The 13126-nt window shown below is 31.4% G+C and overlaps 1 protein-coding gene across 1 annotated transcript; it reads left to right on the top strand.

Moving 5' to 3' along the window:
• Positions 1-5342: 5342 nt before the first annotated feature.
• On the top strand, positions 5343-6285 carry LOC112032869 (uncharacterized protein PAM68-like). Its single transcript, XM_024065636.2, has one exon. The coding sequence runs from the start codon at positions 5584-5586 to the stop codon at positions 6112-6114; it is 531 nt and encodes a 176-aa protein (XP_023921404.1). The 5' UTR covers positions 5343-5583; the 3' UTR covers positions 6115-6285.
• Positions 6286-13126: the final 6841 nt, after the last annotated feature.

The raw sequence follows: 13126 nt of genomic DNA, 5'->3' as shown, positions 1-13126 counted from the left end.
TTGTATTAATATGAATTTAACAACTCACAAATACAGGGACGTTTACATTATATATACACAGTATAGTGGAGGGAAAGTTAGTTACAGATTGACTTAAGTTTAACTGCCTCTCACACGTGCATACGTGCCAGACTCAATACATCAACACTAAAGGCTAAACGGCACCGTTCTATTTAATCTTCACTTGTGCCTTCTTTATGTCTGGAACTACACTTGCTTCGTTTTCAATTTCCTCAAACTTACAAGCACTAGTTCTTTCATCCCCCCTCAAACGAAATGGGAATTTCCACATGAGTTTGGAAGTCAACCAATGAAAACGGGAAGAAGGCAACCCTTTGGTAAAAATGTCAGCAAGCTGATCAGTGGAAGAAATAAATTTGATCAAGAGATCTTTCCTGAGAACTTTCTCACGCACAAAATGGTAGTCTACCTCAATGTGCTTTGTTCTAGCATGGAATACTGGGTTAGAAGCAATTGCCAAGGCACTAACATTATCACACCGCATTAGAGGAGGAGTAGAAAGAAATATGCCCAAGTCTTTAAGAATCATACGTATCCAATATAATTCAGCTGCAGTAGAGGCCAATGCTCTATACTCAGCTTCAGTGGATGATCTTGAGACTGTGGACTGCTTCTTAGCAGACCATGTAATGGGGCAATTGCCAAAGAACACAACTATGCCAGAGATAGACTTGCGATCTACTGGATCTCCAGCCCAGTCTGCATCACAGTAGGCAGACAAGGAAGGAAAACCAGGGGTAAAGGCAATGCCAAAATGAAGAGTGCCTCTAATGTATCTCAGAATACGTTTAGCAGCTTGTAAGTGATTCTGAGTGGGAGAGCACATGTATTGGCAGGCTTGTTGGACAGCAAATGACAAGTCAGGTCTAGTAAATGTTAAATATTGAAGGGCACCAACAAGACTTCTATAAGAAAAGGGGTCAGACAAGAGAGAACTATCATTGGGAAGCAAGTGTTGATTGGGAGAACAAGGAGTCTTGCAAGGCTTGCAATCTGTCATGGCAAACTTGGTCAACAAATCAGTAGCATATTTTGTCTGATGTACAAATAAACCTGAAGTAGTGTATTCAATCTGCAATCCAAGAAAATAATGAAGCAGCCCAAGATCCTTAAGATCAAATGCAGAACTTAAAAGCTTGATAATGGAGGCAGTGAAGGCCTTGTCATTCCCAGTTAAAATAATATCATCTACATACAACAAAAGGAACACCAGATGACTTCCATGTCTATGTGTGAACAGATTACCATCAGCCCCAGAAGCCAAGAAGCCAATATGAAAGAGATGAGTAGTGAATCTCTCAAACCAGGCCCTAGGAGCCTGTTTGAGGCCATATAAGGCCTTATGAAGAAGACAAACATGAGATGGGAACTGAGAATTAACATAACCTTGAGGCTGCCTCATGTACACTTCCTCCTTCAAGATGCCATGAAGAAAGGCATTACTCACATCCAGTTGCCTTAATTCCCAACCATTATGCACAGCTAAGGCCAGAAGAAGCCTCACTGTAGTAGGTTTAACCACAGGGCTGAAGGTTTCATCATAGTCAAGCCCATGTTGCTGCAGATAGCCCCTTGCCACTAGTCTAGCCTTATATCGAGTTATGGATCCATCAGCATGCTTCTTCAACCTATACACTCACTTACAAGTTACTATATTCTTGTCAGAAGGTAAAGGAACCAAGGACCAAGTGTGCTGCTTTTGAAGGGATTGAAATTCTGAGTCCATGGCAGCCACCCATTGAGGGTGTTTAGCAGCAACAACATAGGAAGGAGGTTCAGTCACAGAGTAGTCAAGCTTAACATGTAAAACTTTAGGCTTATATATACCATGTTTGGACCTAGTAACCATAGGATGAGAGTTATGAGAAGCAGGGATAGATGAAGAAGGATTTGGATCCACAGAATGAGAAAAAGGAAGAGCAGTAGAATGGTCAATAGATTCAGTAAGGGAAGATGGTGGATTAGCAGGAGGGGGAACTATAGGAATGGGAATGGTGGGATGTACTAAAGAAGGAAGTAAAGAAGAAGTGATGTCTAAAGAGGTAAATGAAGGAATACAGTCAGAGTTGGAAGGAGAAGTAGAAGAAATAGGAATTATAGTACCAGAAGGAGTAGAAGAAGAATGAGGAAACCAATGAGAGAAAGTAATGGAGAAAGGAGTGGTTGGATCAGTAGAGAATGAAGGCTGAGCAAAAGGAAACAAAGACTCATTGAAAAGGGCAAAACAAGCAATGTAAATCTTATTGGTTTTAGGATCAAGGCAAATGTAGCCCTTTGACAGTGGAGGATAACCAAGAAAGATGCACTCTTGGGACCTTGGCTGAAGTTTGTGTTTAGTATATGGCCTAAGATAAGGGTAACAAGCACAGCCAAAGGCCTTGAGAGCTTGAAGGGGAGGTGGTGTAGAATATAGAACTTCCCAAGGAGATTTGAAGCATAAAACAGATGAGGGTAATCTGTTAATAAGAAAGACAGCAGTAGAGAAAGCACATGACCAGTAATTGTAAGGAAGATGGGATCTATACATCAAAGAGAGACCAGTTTCAACAATGTGCCTGTGCTTTCTCTCAGAAACTCCATTTTGATGAGGAGAATGAGGACAAGAGGTTTGATGCAAAATACCATTTAAAGAGCAAAATGTTTGAAAGGCAGAATTGGTATATTCAGTACCATTGTCTGATCTAAGCACCTTAATGGAAGTAGAGAATTGATTTTCAACAAGAGTCTTGAAATGTTTAAACACAGCCAACACTTCACTCTTATGTTTAAGCAAGAATAACCAAGTAAATCTAGTATAGTCATCCACAAATATCACATAATATGAAAAGCCAAGAATAGAAGATAAAGGAGCTGGACCCCAAACATCACTATGAACAATGTCAAGGACAGATTTTGATACAATGGGAGACTTAGTTGAAGGATATTTGTGCATCTTGGCACTTATACAATATTCACAGGAAGAGCAAATGTTTACAACCTGAGATAAAGTGATTGAATGACAGAAATTCTTTAAAGCAGAATACAGCAACCTAGAACTAGGATGTCCAAGTCTGGAATGCCACAGTAGAATGACATCAGATTTGATGGAATTGGAGGGCTTGATGGATTTGGAACTAAAGGCTGAATAAGATGATAGTGTGGAAGGAGATGGAATAGGATACACTCCATCTTTACTCAACCCTTTGTAGAGGATCTTCCCCGAAGGTAAATCCTGAATTAAGAACTTGTGAGCATCAAAATAACAACATGCATTATTTTGGAGACACAGCTTATGGACAGATAAAAGATTAGAAGCAAGGGCAGGAACTCTAAGTATATTATTAAGCCTAAAGTTGTGAAAAGAGGTTTTAAGCTCACCATGACCAACATGAGTGACTGGAAGCTCCTGACCATTGCCTACTGTAACTGTTTCAGTTCCTGCAACAGGTTATTGATGAAGACTCAGCTGTGACAGATCAGGAGTGACATGATCTGAGCAGCCTATATCAGTAAGCCAGCCACTGCAGTTCTGGACTTGAGATGAGTTAGCCACCATTGAAGGTAACTTAGCTGGAGCATGCTTACCTTGATATGCAAAGTCCATTCTGTGGTAACAATCAAGGGCTGTGTGACCACCCTTTCCACAGATTTGGCAAAATGGTCTATTTGACTGAGGTTGACCAGAGGTATTTTGTGATTTAGATTGTTGCCATGAGGTAGGATGATAATTAGGATTACCAAAGCCTCCATTGTTATTGTTGTTGAATCCACTGTGATGACCAAAACTCCCAAAACCTCCATAATTGTTGTTAAAACCATTGTGATTACCTCTGCCACCTCTTCCTCTCTGATTTGAATATCTACCCCCTCTGCCTCTCTGATTAGAAAAACCTTGATGTTGAGACTGAAAGTTGGCATTCATAGCCATTGAAGGAGGAACTAGACCATTTGATCTCTTCTTAATTACTCTCTCCTCAGCATTGAGTAAAGTATTTAACTCTTCAACAGACAATACATCACTTCGAGTTCTTATTGCAGAACTGAAAGAATCATACTCTGAAGATAAACCATCAAGAGCTATGTGAAGAAGCTCTTCATCATCCAAGATCACAGAAACAGCAGTCAACCTGTCACGAATCTGTTTGATCCTTTGGAAATATCCATCAATTGAATCATTTCCTTTCTTGATTGCATTCAGTTCATTACGAAGACTCATAACATGAGATATTGACACAGATGCAAATCGTTTTTCTAACACCTTCCATACTCCCTTGGCAGATCTTTGCCCAACAGTGAGAGCAAGAATTGCAGGTGATAGAGTAGAATTAATAAAAGTGAACATTGCTTGTTCACGATTCTTCCAAGAAATGAAATTAGGGCTAATCTCAGTAGTGAGATTGCCAGAAGAATCCTTCAGAAAACGTTCTGGAACAGTGATTGAGTCATCAAGAATATCAATCATAGAGTAAGTTTCAAGAATTACCTCGATTTGATGCTTCCAAACAGTGTAATTGTTATAATCGAGCTTGACAGTCATCATCGAAGACATGTTTGATAGTAGAAGCAACGAAGTATTGACAGGTAAAGCTGTATTAGTCACAGCAGGGGTTGAATCAGAGGTTGAAGATGTGGAAGCCATGGATAGAGATCGAAGCTCTGATACCATGAAAGATTACAGAGAATAATGAAGAGAAGAGTAAAGACCAGAGAGAGAAAAGAGAATGAATTTCTGTATTATGAAAAACAGTTGTATTGATATGAATTTAACAACTCACAAATACAGGGACGTTTACATTATATATACACAGTATAGTGGAGGGAAAGTTAGTTACAGATTGACTTAAGTTTAACTGCCTCTCACACGTGCATACGTGCCAAACTCAATACATCAACACTAAAGGCTAAACGGCACCGTTCTATTTAATCTTCACTTGTGCCTTCTTTATGTCTGGAACTACACTTGCTTCGTTTTCAATTTCCTCAAGCTTACAAGCACTGGTTCTTTCAGCAAGCACGCCCTGTCCTGTTAACTGAAAATGTCTATCAACATAATTTTTAAGTTATAGATTACCAAAACTGTCCAAGTACAAATAAGTCTAATGATACACAACTATTCAATTAGTATGCTATGATTGGTGTTAACAGTACAGACAATTTTAATAGAAAACTCTTATAAAAGTGACGTTACATTAATCACAATTTGTTGCTTCACTGAGTTTGGAAGGAGATTATTATTATTATTATTATTATTATTATTATAATTTTTTGGAAGCATTGTTAGTCAATTGTTGTGGTGGTAAAGCCTCTCATCTCATGAACTGTCAAAATTCAATTTCTACAACTTCATATCAAAAACTTTGCCAACAAATTATGCTTCCCAAGGGGACAAATTTATCTATCTGCTAGAGATACATAGAAAATAGAAATAGGACTACTTGAAAAATCTTCCAAGAAAGGAACAAAATATCTCAACACACACAGCCAAGCCAACACCATTCACTTATTTTTGGATAAGATATCCAGCAATAATAAGTAGATACAAACATATTGTGTAATGGAAAATATTCATAGCATAAAGAAGCCATGAAAACCCTCATCTTTTCATCCCAAACTCCACTCTACCTTTCAAATCCTCCTCCATGGAAGCCCAAAAGCCCAACAACCCTCAACCCCACAACCTTGCAAAAACTAAACCATTCCACAATCACAACTCGACCACATGCCAAAGGCTTTACTGGTAATGCACCGGTCACCACAAAAGAGGCTATTAAAGAGTCCAAAAAAAACAATAACAATAATGATGAAGAAGAACTTCCAGAAGTCGTGGTTTACAGAATTATAGGGAGAATTTTGGCCTTTGTGGGGTTGCCAATGGCCTTGGGTTTGGCATTGTTGAAAGTTTTTGGGTCGATGAAGGAGCAAAATTTGTGGGATGTGCCACGATGGGTACCTTTCATGACAACATTGATAACTTTCGGGGCTTCAACTATGGGAATTGCATATGGGTCACTGTCTTCAAGTTGGGATCCAGAGAAGAAAGGATCGATTCTTGGGTTCGAACAAGCTCAAAAGAATTGGGTTGAGGTGTGGAAGGAGGACGATGAGAGCCAATAATGGTGAGCATGATGGGTCCCTTACACCTTACCAAAATTACAGATTTCATTGGGCTGAGGCCTCTCTTTTCTTTTCTTTTCTTTTTCTTTTTTTATTTTATTATTTTAGGCTGCTGTATGAAATATACCTTGAAGCAATGCTATATTTATAAAATGTTAATGTTATTATAAATTTTATTGTTAAAAAAAAAAATGTTACGTTTATAATATTTTTACAATAAAATTACAATAAATTAGGTGATAGACTGTTATGATTTTTTTTTTTTTTTTTTTGGAGAACCATATAATTCTTTTATTGAATCAATAGAAACTTCTGTCAAGCCTTAGAAGATGAGTAGCATCACTATGGATGTCTTCTAACCATATTTGAGTAGTAGAGGAAAATTTAGCTAATTTTGCTAACTTATCTGAGCATTAGTATTGGTGGTGCCAAAAATTTAGAAATTTGACACTACAAAAAACTACTTTATCTATTTTACTACCTCACTTTACAAAACACCTAACATCAGTGGTTTTATTTTAGCATTTAACATAATATAAAATAATATAAACAATACAATAAAATAATATATTTACTACAATAAACAACAACTACCACCACCATCAACAACACAATACTAAAAAGCATTGCAATATGCTTTTTAGTATTGATTGTGCTAAAAAGAGCAATATGGTTTTTTTAGCACCACCAATACTAATGCTTAGTACTGCATATCATTTACGTCATACATGTGAAAAGGAAAAAGATCTAAAGTTTGAGGCAAGCAAAAATTAAGAAACCAACTATAAAGATAGGCACCTAACAACTATAATTTGAATTAACCACTGAAATTTCTTTTTAGTCCACAAGTAATAGCCCATAACAATTTGCCACCTAAGATTTTTTGTGAAAGTATTGTGGACATAGCATTTTTATAAATAAAAAATTAAATTAAAAAAAAAACTATAAATCGATATGGAATGAATGTGATCGTCACTACTTTAATAAAATAGTGAATAAATAAGTGAATTACTTTTTGTTATCCGTGACACATCAATTTCTAAGTTTTAAGTAGTTGATTTTGTAATATTCTCAACTTCACTCTAATATTATTGTCCTAATTAACAAATGTGGTTGTGAGTTATATTTTGTTTAATTCTTTACGATGTTATGTCACTTGATACTTGGATGAATATTTTAACAAATCTATAATAAATCTGTAGTATACTTGACTTCACTCTAATATTATTGTCCTAATTAACAAATGTAGTTGGGTGTGAGTTATATTTTATTTAATTCTTTATGATATTATGTCCCTTGATATTTGGATTAATATTTTGACATATCTATAATAAATTTGTAGTGTTCTCAACTTCACTCTAATATTATTGTCCTTATTAACAGACATGGTTGAGTGTGAGTTATATTTTGTTTAATTCTTTAAGATGTTATGTCACTTGATACTTGGATGAATATTTTGACAAATCTATAATAAATTTGTAGCATTCTCAACTTCACTCTAATATTAATTTTGCCATAATTAACAAACGTAGTTAGGTGTGAATTATACATTGTGTAATTAATTCTTTATGATATGTCATTTCATACTTTTTTTTTTTTAGGAAGTATGTCACTTGATACCTGGATGAGTATTTTGACAAATCTATAATGAACTACATATTTTAAGTATGTACCATATTCACCTTATCTAATTGTTAACATAAAATATTATTTTATTTAGGGTAATTCTACCGTTCCCTTTTTCTTTTCTTTTTTTGGGTACAGTATCCACTAGTAGGCAACCTACTATACTAGGTTACTAAAACATCACATTTGATAGTACCCTCCTCACATTGTGTAATACTAACATCATATGTGACTGTACTTTTGTCACATTCGGCAGTTCCTTCATTTTTTTTCTCATATTTGATGATATCATCCTCATATTGTGCAGTATTAGTATCATATGTGACTATACTTTTGTCACATTCTGTGGTTCCTTGTACAGTACCAACATCACATGTAACTGTATTTTTGTCACATTGGTAGTTCCCTTATTTTTTTTCTCACATTTGATGGTTCCATTGTCACATTAGGCAGTACTAACATCACATTTTATCATACTTTTCTTACATTCGGTGATACTTTAATTTTTTTCTCACATTTGATAGTTCTATTATCACATTGGGTAATACCAACATCACATGTGACTATACTTTTGTCACATTTGACGGATTCCTTATTTTTTTTTCTCACATTTGATGGTTCCATTGTAACATTGAACGGTAATAACATCACATTTTACTGCACTTTTGCCACATTCGGTTGTCCTCGTATTTTTTGTCTCACATTTGATAATACCATCCTCAAATTATGTAATACCAATATTACATGTGACTGTAGTTTTGTCACATTTGGTAGTTCCCTTTTTTTTTTTTCTTCTTACATTTAATGGTTCAAATGTCACATTGGGCAGTACTAACATCATATTTTATCGTACTTTTCTCACATTCGATGGTGCTTTAATTTTTAATCACATTTGACATTTCCTTCATCATATTGGGATTTGGGTAGTACAACCATTACATGTAATTGTATTTTTATCACATTCAATAGTTCACTTTTTTTTCCTCATATTTGATGGTTCTATTATTACATTAAGCGGTACTAACGTCACATATGACAATACTTTTGCCACATTCGGTTGTACTCATATTTTTTTTCTAACATTTGATGGTATTATCTTCAAATTATCCAATGTCAAAATCACATGTGACTGTACTTTTGTCACGTTTAGAGGTTCAATTTTTTTTTCTCGCAAATGATGGTTCTGCTGCCAACATCACATATGACCGTACTTTTTTCACATTTGGTTGTACTTTAATTTGTTTTCTCACATTTGACGATGTTGTCCTCATATTGTGCAGTACTAACATCACATGTAACTATATTTTTGTCATATTTGGTGCTCCCGTTATTTCTTTATCATATTTGATGGTTCCATTGTCACATTAGACAATACCAACATCACATTAAATCGTACATTTCTCACACTCAGTGGTACTTTTGTCACATTCAATGATTCCTTTTTTTTCACCGATTAACATAATACCCCTAAAACCTAAAAAATAACCAAAATACTCTTAGAACCTAAAAAATGACAAATCACTCTAAAACTCCAAAAAAAATTACCAAAATTACTATAAAACCCGAAAAATGACCGAAATAACCATGAAACTAAAAAAATGACCGAAATACCCTTACAACAAAACAAAAATTGACCAAATGACTCTGAAACTTTAAAAAAAAAAAAAACCCAAATTACCATAAAACCTAAAAAATGACCAAAATAGCCCAAGGACAAAGAAAAATGACCACATGACCTTGAAACTTAGAAATTGACCGAAATGACCTTGAAAACAAAAAAAAATAATAATAACTAAAATGACCTTGTAACCTAAAAAGTGACTGTAATACCCTTAGGACCTAAAAAATTACTTAAATATTTATAATCCATTTAATAATATAAAATTTACAAAAGTACAAAAAAAAAAAAAAAAAAAAATTACCTAGTACTTGATTTCTTGAAACTAAAGTACCATAGAAAAGGAAACAGGGAAAAAAAAGATAACGATAATTCATTCCACAATCCACATTCTAAATACTAACTACTATCTTAAATATTTATAATAAATTTAATAATATAAAATTTACAAATAAAAAAATGAAAAAAATAATTTACCCAGAACTTAATTTCTTAAAAGTAAAGTACAATACAAAAAAGAATAAGATAAATCACTCCAATGTCCACACTCTAAATACTAATTACTATCTTACATATTTATAATCCACTTAATAATATAAATTTACAAAAGAAAAAGGGAAAAAAATTTACCCAATACTTTATTTCTTGAAAATAAAGTACCATACAAAAAAAAAATGATAAATATAAATCACTCCACATTCCACATTCTAAATACTAATTATTATCTTAAATATTTATAATTCACTTAATAATATAAAATTTACAAATGAAAAAAAAATAATTTACCTAGTATTTGATTTCTTAAAAGTAAATACCATACAAAAAAAGATTTAAAAAAAAAAAAAAGATAAATCACTATACAGTCCACACTTTAAATATTAATTACTATCTTAAATATTTATAATCCACTTAATAATATAAAATTTACAAAAATAAAATAAATTACTCCGCAGTACATGCTCTAAATACTAATTACTATTTTTAAATATTTATGATCCATTTAATAACATAAAATTTATTAAAAAAAAATGAAAAAAAAAAATTTACCCAATACTTGATTTCTTGAAAGTAAAATACCATACAAACAGGAGAAAAAAAAAAGAAAAAAAAAGAAAGATAAATCACTACACAATCCACACTCTAAATACTAATTACTATCTCATATATTTATAATCAACATAATAATATAAAATTTACAAAAGAAAAAAAAAGTTGAAAAAAAATTGCACTGTACTTGATTTGTTTAAAGTAAAGTACTATACAAAAAGAAAAAGAAAAGGATAAACATAAATTACTCCACATTCCACACCCTAAATACTAATTAATATTTCAAATATTTATAATCTACTTAACAATATAAAATTTACAAAAAGAAATTAAAAAATTCAATACTTGATTTCTTNCTATAAAATTTACAAAAGTAAAAAAGTGAAAAAATAAAATATATAAATTTACCTAGTATTTGATTTCTTAAAAGTAAAGTACCATCTAAAAAAAATAAAAAGATAAAGATAAATCACTCCACAACACACAGTTCACAATCTAAATACTAATTACTATTTTAAATATTTATAATCCACTTAATAATGTAAAATTTACAAAAGAAAAAGAAAAGTTTTTTTTTTTTTTTTTACCCAGTATTTGATTTCTTGAAAGTAAAGTCCTATACAAAAAAAAAAAAAAAAAAAGATAAATCACTCCACAGTTCATAATCTAAATACAAATTACTATATTAAATATTTATAATCCACCTAATAATATAAAATTTACAAAATAAAAAAGAACTAAAAAAAATTACCCAATACTTAAGTTCTTGAAAGTAAAGCACCGTACAAAAAGAAAAATAAAAAGAAAAAATAAATCACTCCGTAGTCCACGCTCTAAATACTAATTACTATTTTAAATATTTATAATCTACTTAATAATATAAAATTTACAAAAGAAAAAAAAATACCTAGTACTTAATTTCTTGAAAGTAAAGTATTATACAAACAAAAAATGAAAGGAAAAAAGAAGAAGATAAAAATAAATCACTACGCAGTTCACACTCTAAATACTAATTACTATCTCAAATATTTATAATCCACATAATAATTTAAAATTTGAAAAATAAAGTGAAAAATAAAATTGCCAAGTACTTGATTTTTTGAAAGTAAAATACTATACGAAAAGAAAAAGAAAAAAGATAAAAATAAATCACTTCACATTTCACACTCTAAATACTAATTACTATCTTAAATATTTATAATCCAGTTAATAATATAAAATTTACAAAAGAAAAAAAATAATTATCTAATTCTTGATTCTTTTAAATTAAAGTACTGTAAAAAAAAAGGGTAAATCACTCCACAATCCACAATCTAAATATTAATTACTATCTTAAATATGGATAGTGTTCTCAACTTCACTCTAATATTATTGTCCTAATTAACAAATGTGGCTGGGTGTGAGTTATATTTTGTTTAATTCATTACGATGTTATGTCAATTGATGCTTGAAGAAATATTTTGACAAATCTATAATAAATTTGTAGTGTTCTCAACTTCACTTTAATATTATTGTCCTAATTAACAAATGTGGTTGGGTATGAGTTATATTTTGTTTAATTCTTTATTATGATGTTATGTCACTTGATACTTGGATAAATATTTTGAATCTATAATAAATTTGTCGTATTCTCAATTCACTTTAATATTGTCGTCCTAATTAACAAATGTGTTTGGGTGTGAGTTATTTATTTATTTTTAATTCTTTACAATGTTAGGTCACTTGATACTTGGATACATATTTTGACAAATCTATAATAAATTTGTCGTACTCTTAACTTCACTTTTATATTATTGCCCTAATGAACAAATGTGTTTGGGTGTGAGTTATATTTTGTTTAATTCTTTACGATGTTATGTCACTTAATGCTTGGATAAATATTTTGACAAATCTATAATAAATTTGTAGTGTTCTCAACTTCACTCTAATATTATTGTCCTAATTAACAAATGTGGGTGGGTGTAAGTCATATTTTGTTTAATTCTTTATGATGTTATGTCACTTGATGCTTTGATGAGTATTTTGACAAATTTATAATAAATTTTCAATGTTCTCAACTTCACTATAATATTATTGTCCTAATTAAAAAATGAAGCTGGATGTGAGTTATACATTGAGTAATTCTTTATGATGTTATGTCACTTGATACCTGGATGATTCTTTTGACAAATCTATAATGTGTTAGATTTTTTAGCATGTACCATATGTTCACCTAATCTAATTGTTAATATAGAATATTGTTTTATTTAATATATATTTTATATAATAGATGAATGCTTAAAATTAATTAAATAGGTACTGTACATAGGGAAAAGAAGTGTTACCTTAGAATGATCCATTAAAATAATAAGAGGTAATAATTATTTCATCAACAAAATGTTCCATTTTAGGTTTTATATAATAAAATAATAAAAGAATATGAATATTAAATTATTAATGGATCAGATAATAAATGTTACCCAACTAATTATAAATTAATCTGGATTGATAATATTATATGATGGACAAATATTAACAAATAGTTATGCTTTTATATATCTAGAAATCCAAATTCGTTGGAGCAGTTTGGAATATTATTGTTTAAATTGGTGGAAAACCTTAGTGATAAATTTCCTCATTAAAAAAAAAAACTTAATGATAAATTAATCTGGATTGAATATATTATAAATAATGGACTAATATTAACAAATAGTTGTGCTTTTATATATATAAATATCCAAA

This window comes from Quercus suber, unplaced genomic scaffold, assembly GCF_002906115.3.
Source record: "Quercus suber isolate HL8 unplaced genomic scaffold, Cork oak 2.0 scaffold_345, whole genome shotgun sequence".
Lineage (NCBI taxonomy): Eukaryota > Viridiplantae > Streptophyta > Magnoliopsida > Fagales > Fagaceae > Quercus > Quercus suber.
The sequence above is the reverse complement of the archived record's forward strand: the minus strand, read 5'-3'. Positions and strand labels throughout refer to the sequence as shown.

Excerpts from the sequence above, each read along its gene's own strand:
- LOC112032869 (XM_024065636.2), top strand. The coding sequence starts at position 5,584 with ATGAAAACCCTCATCTTTTCATCCCAAACTCCACTCTACCTTTCAAAT.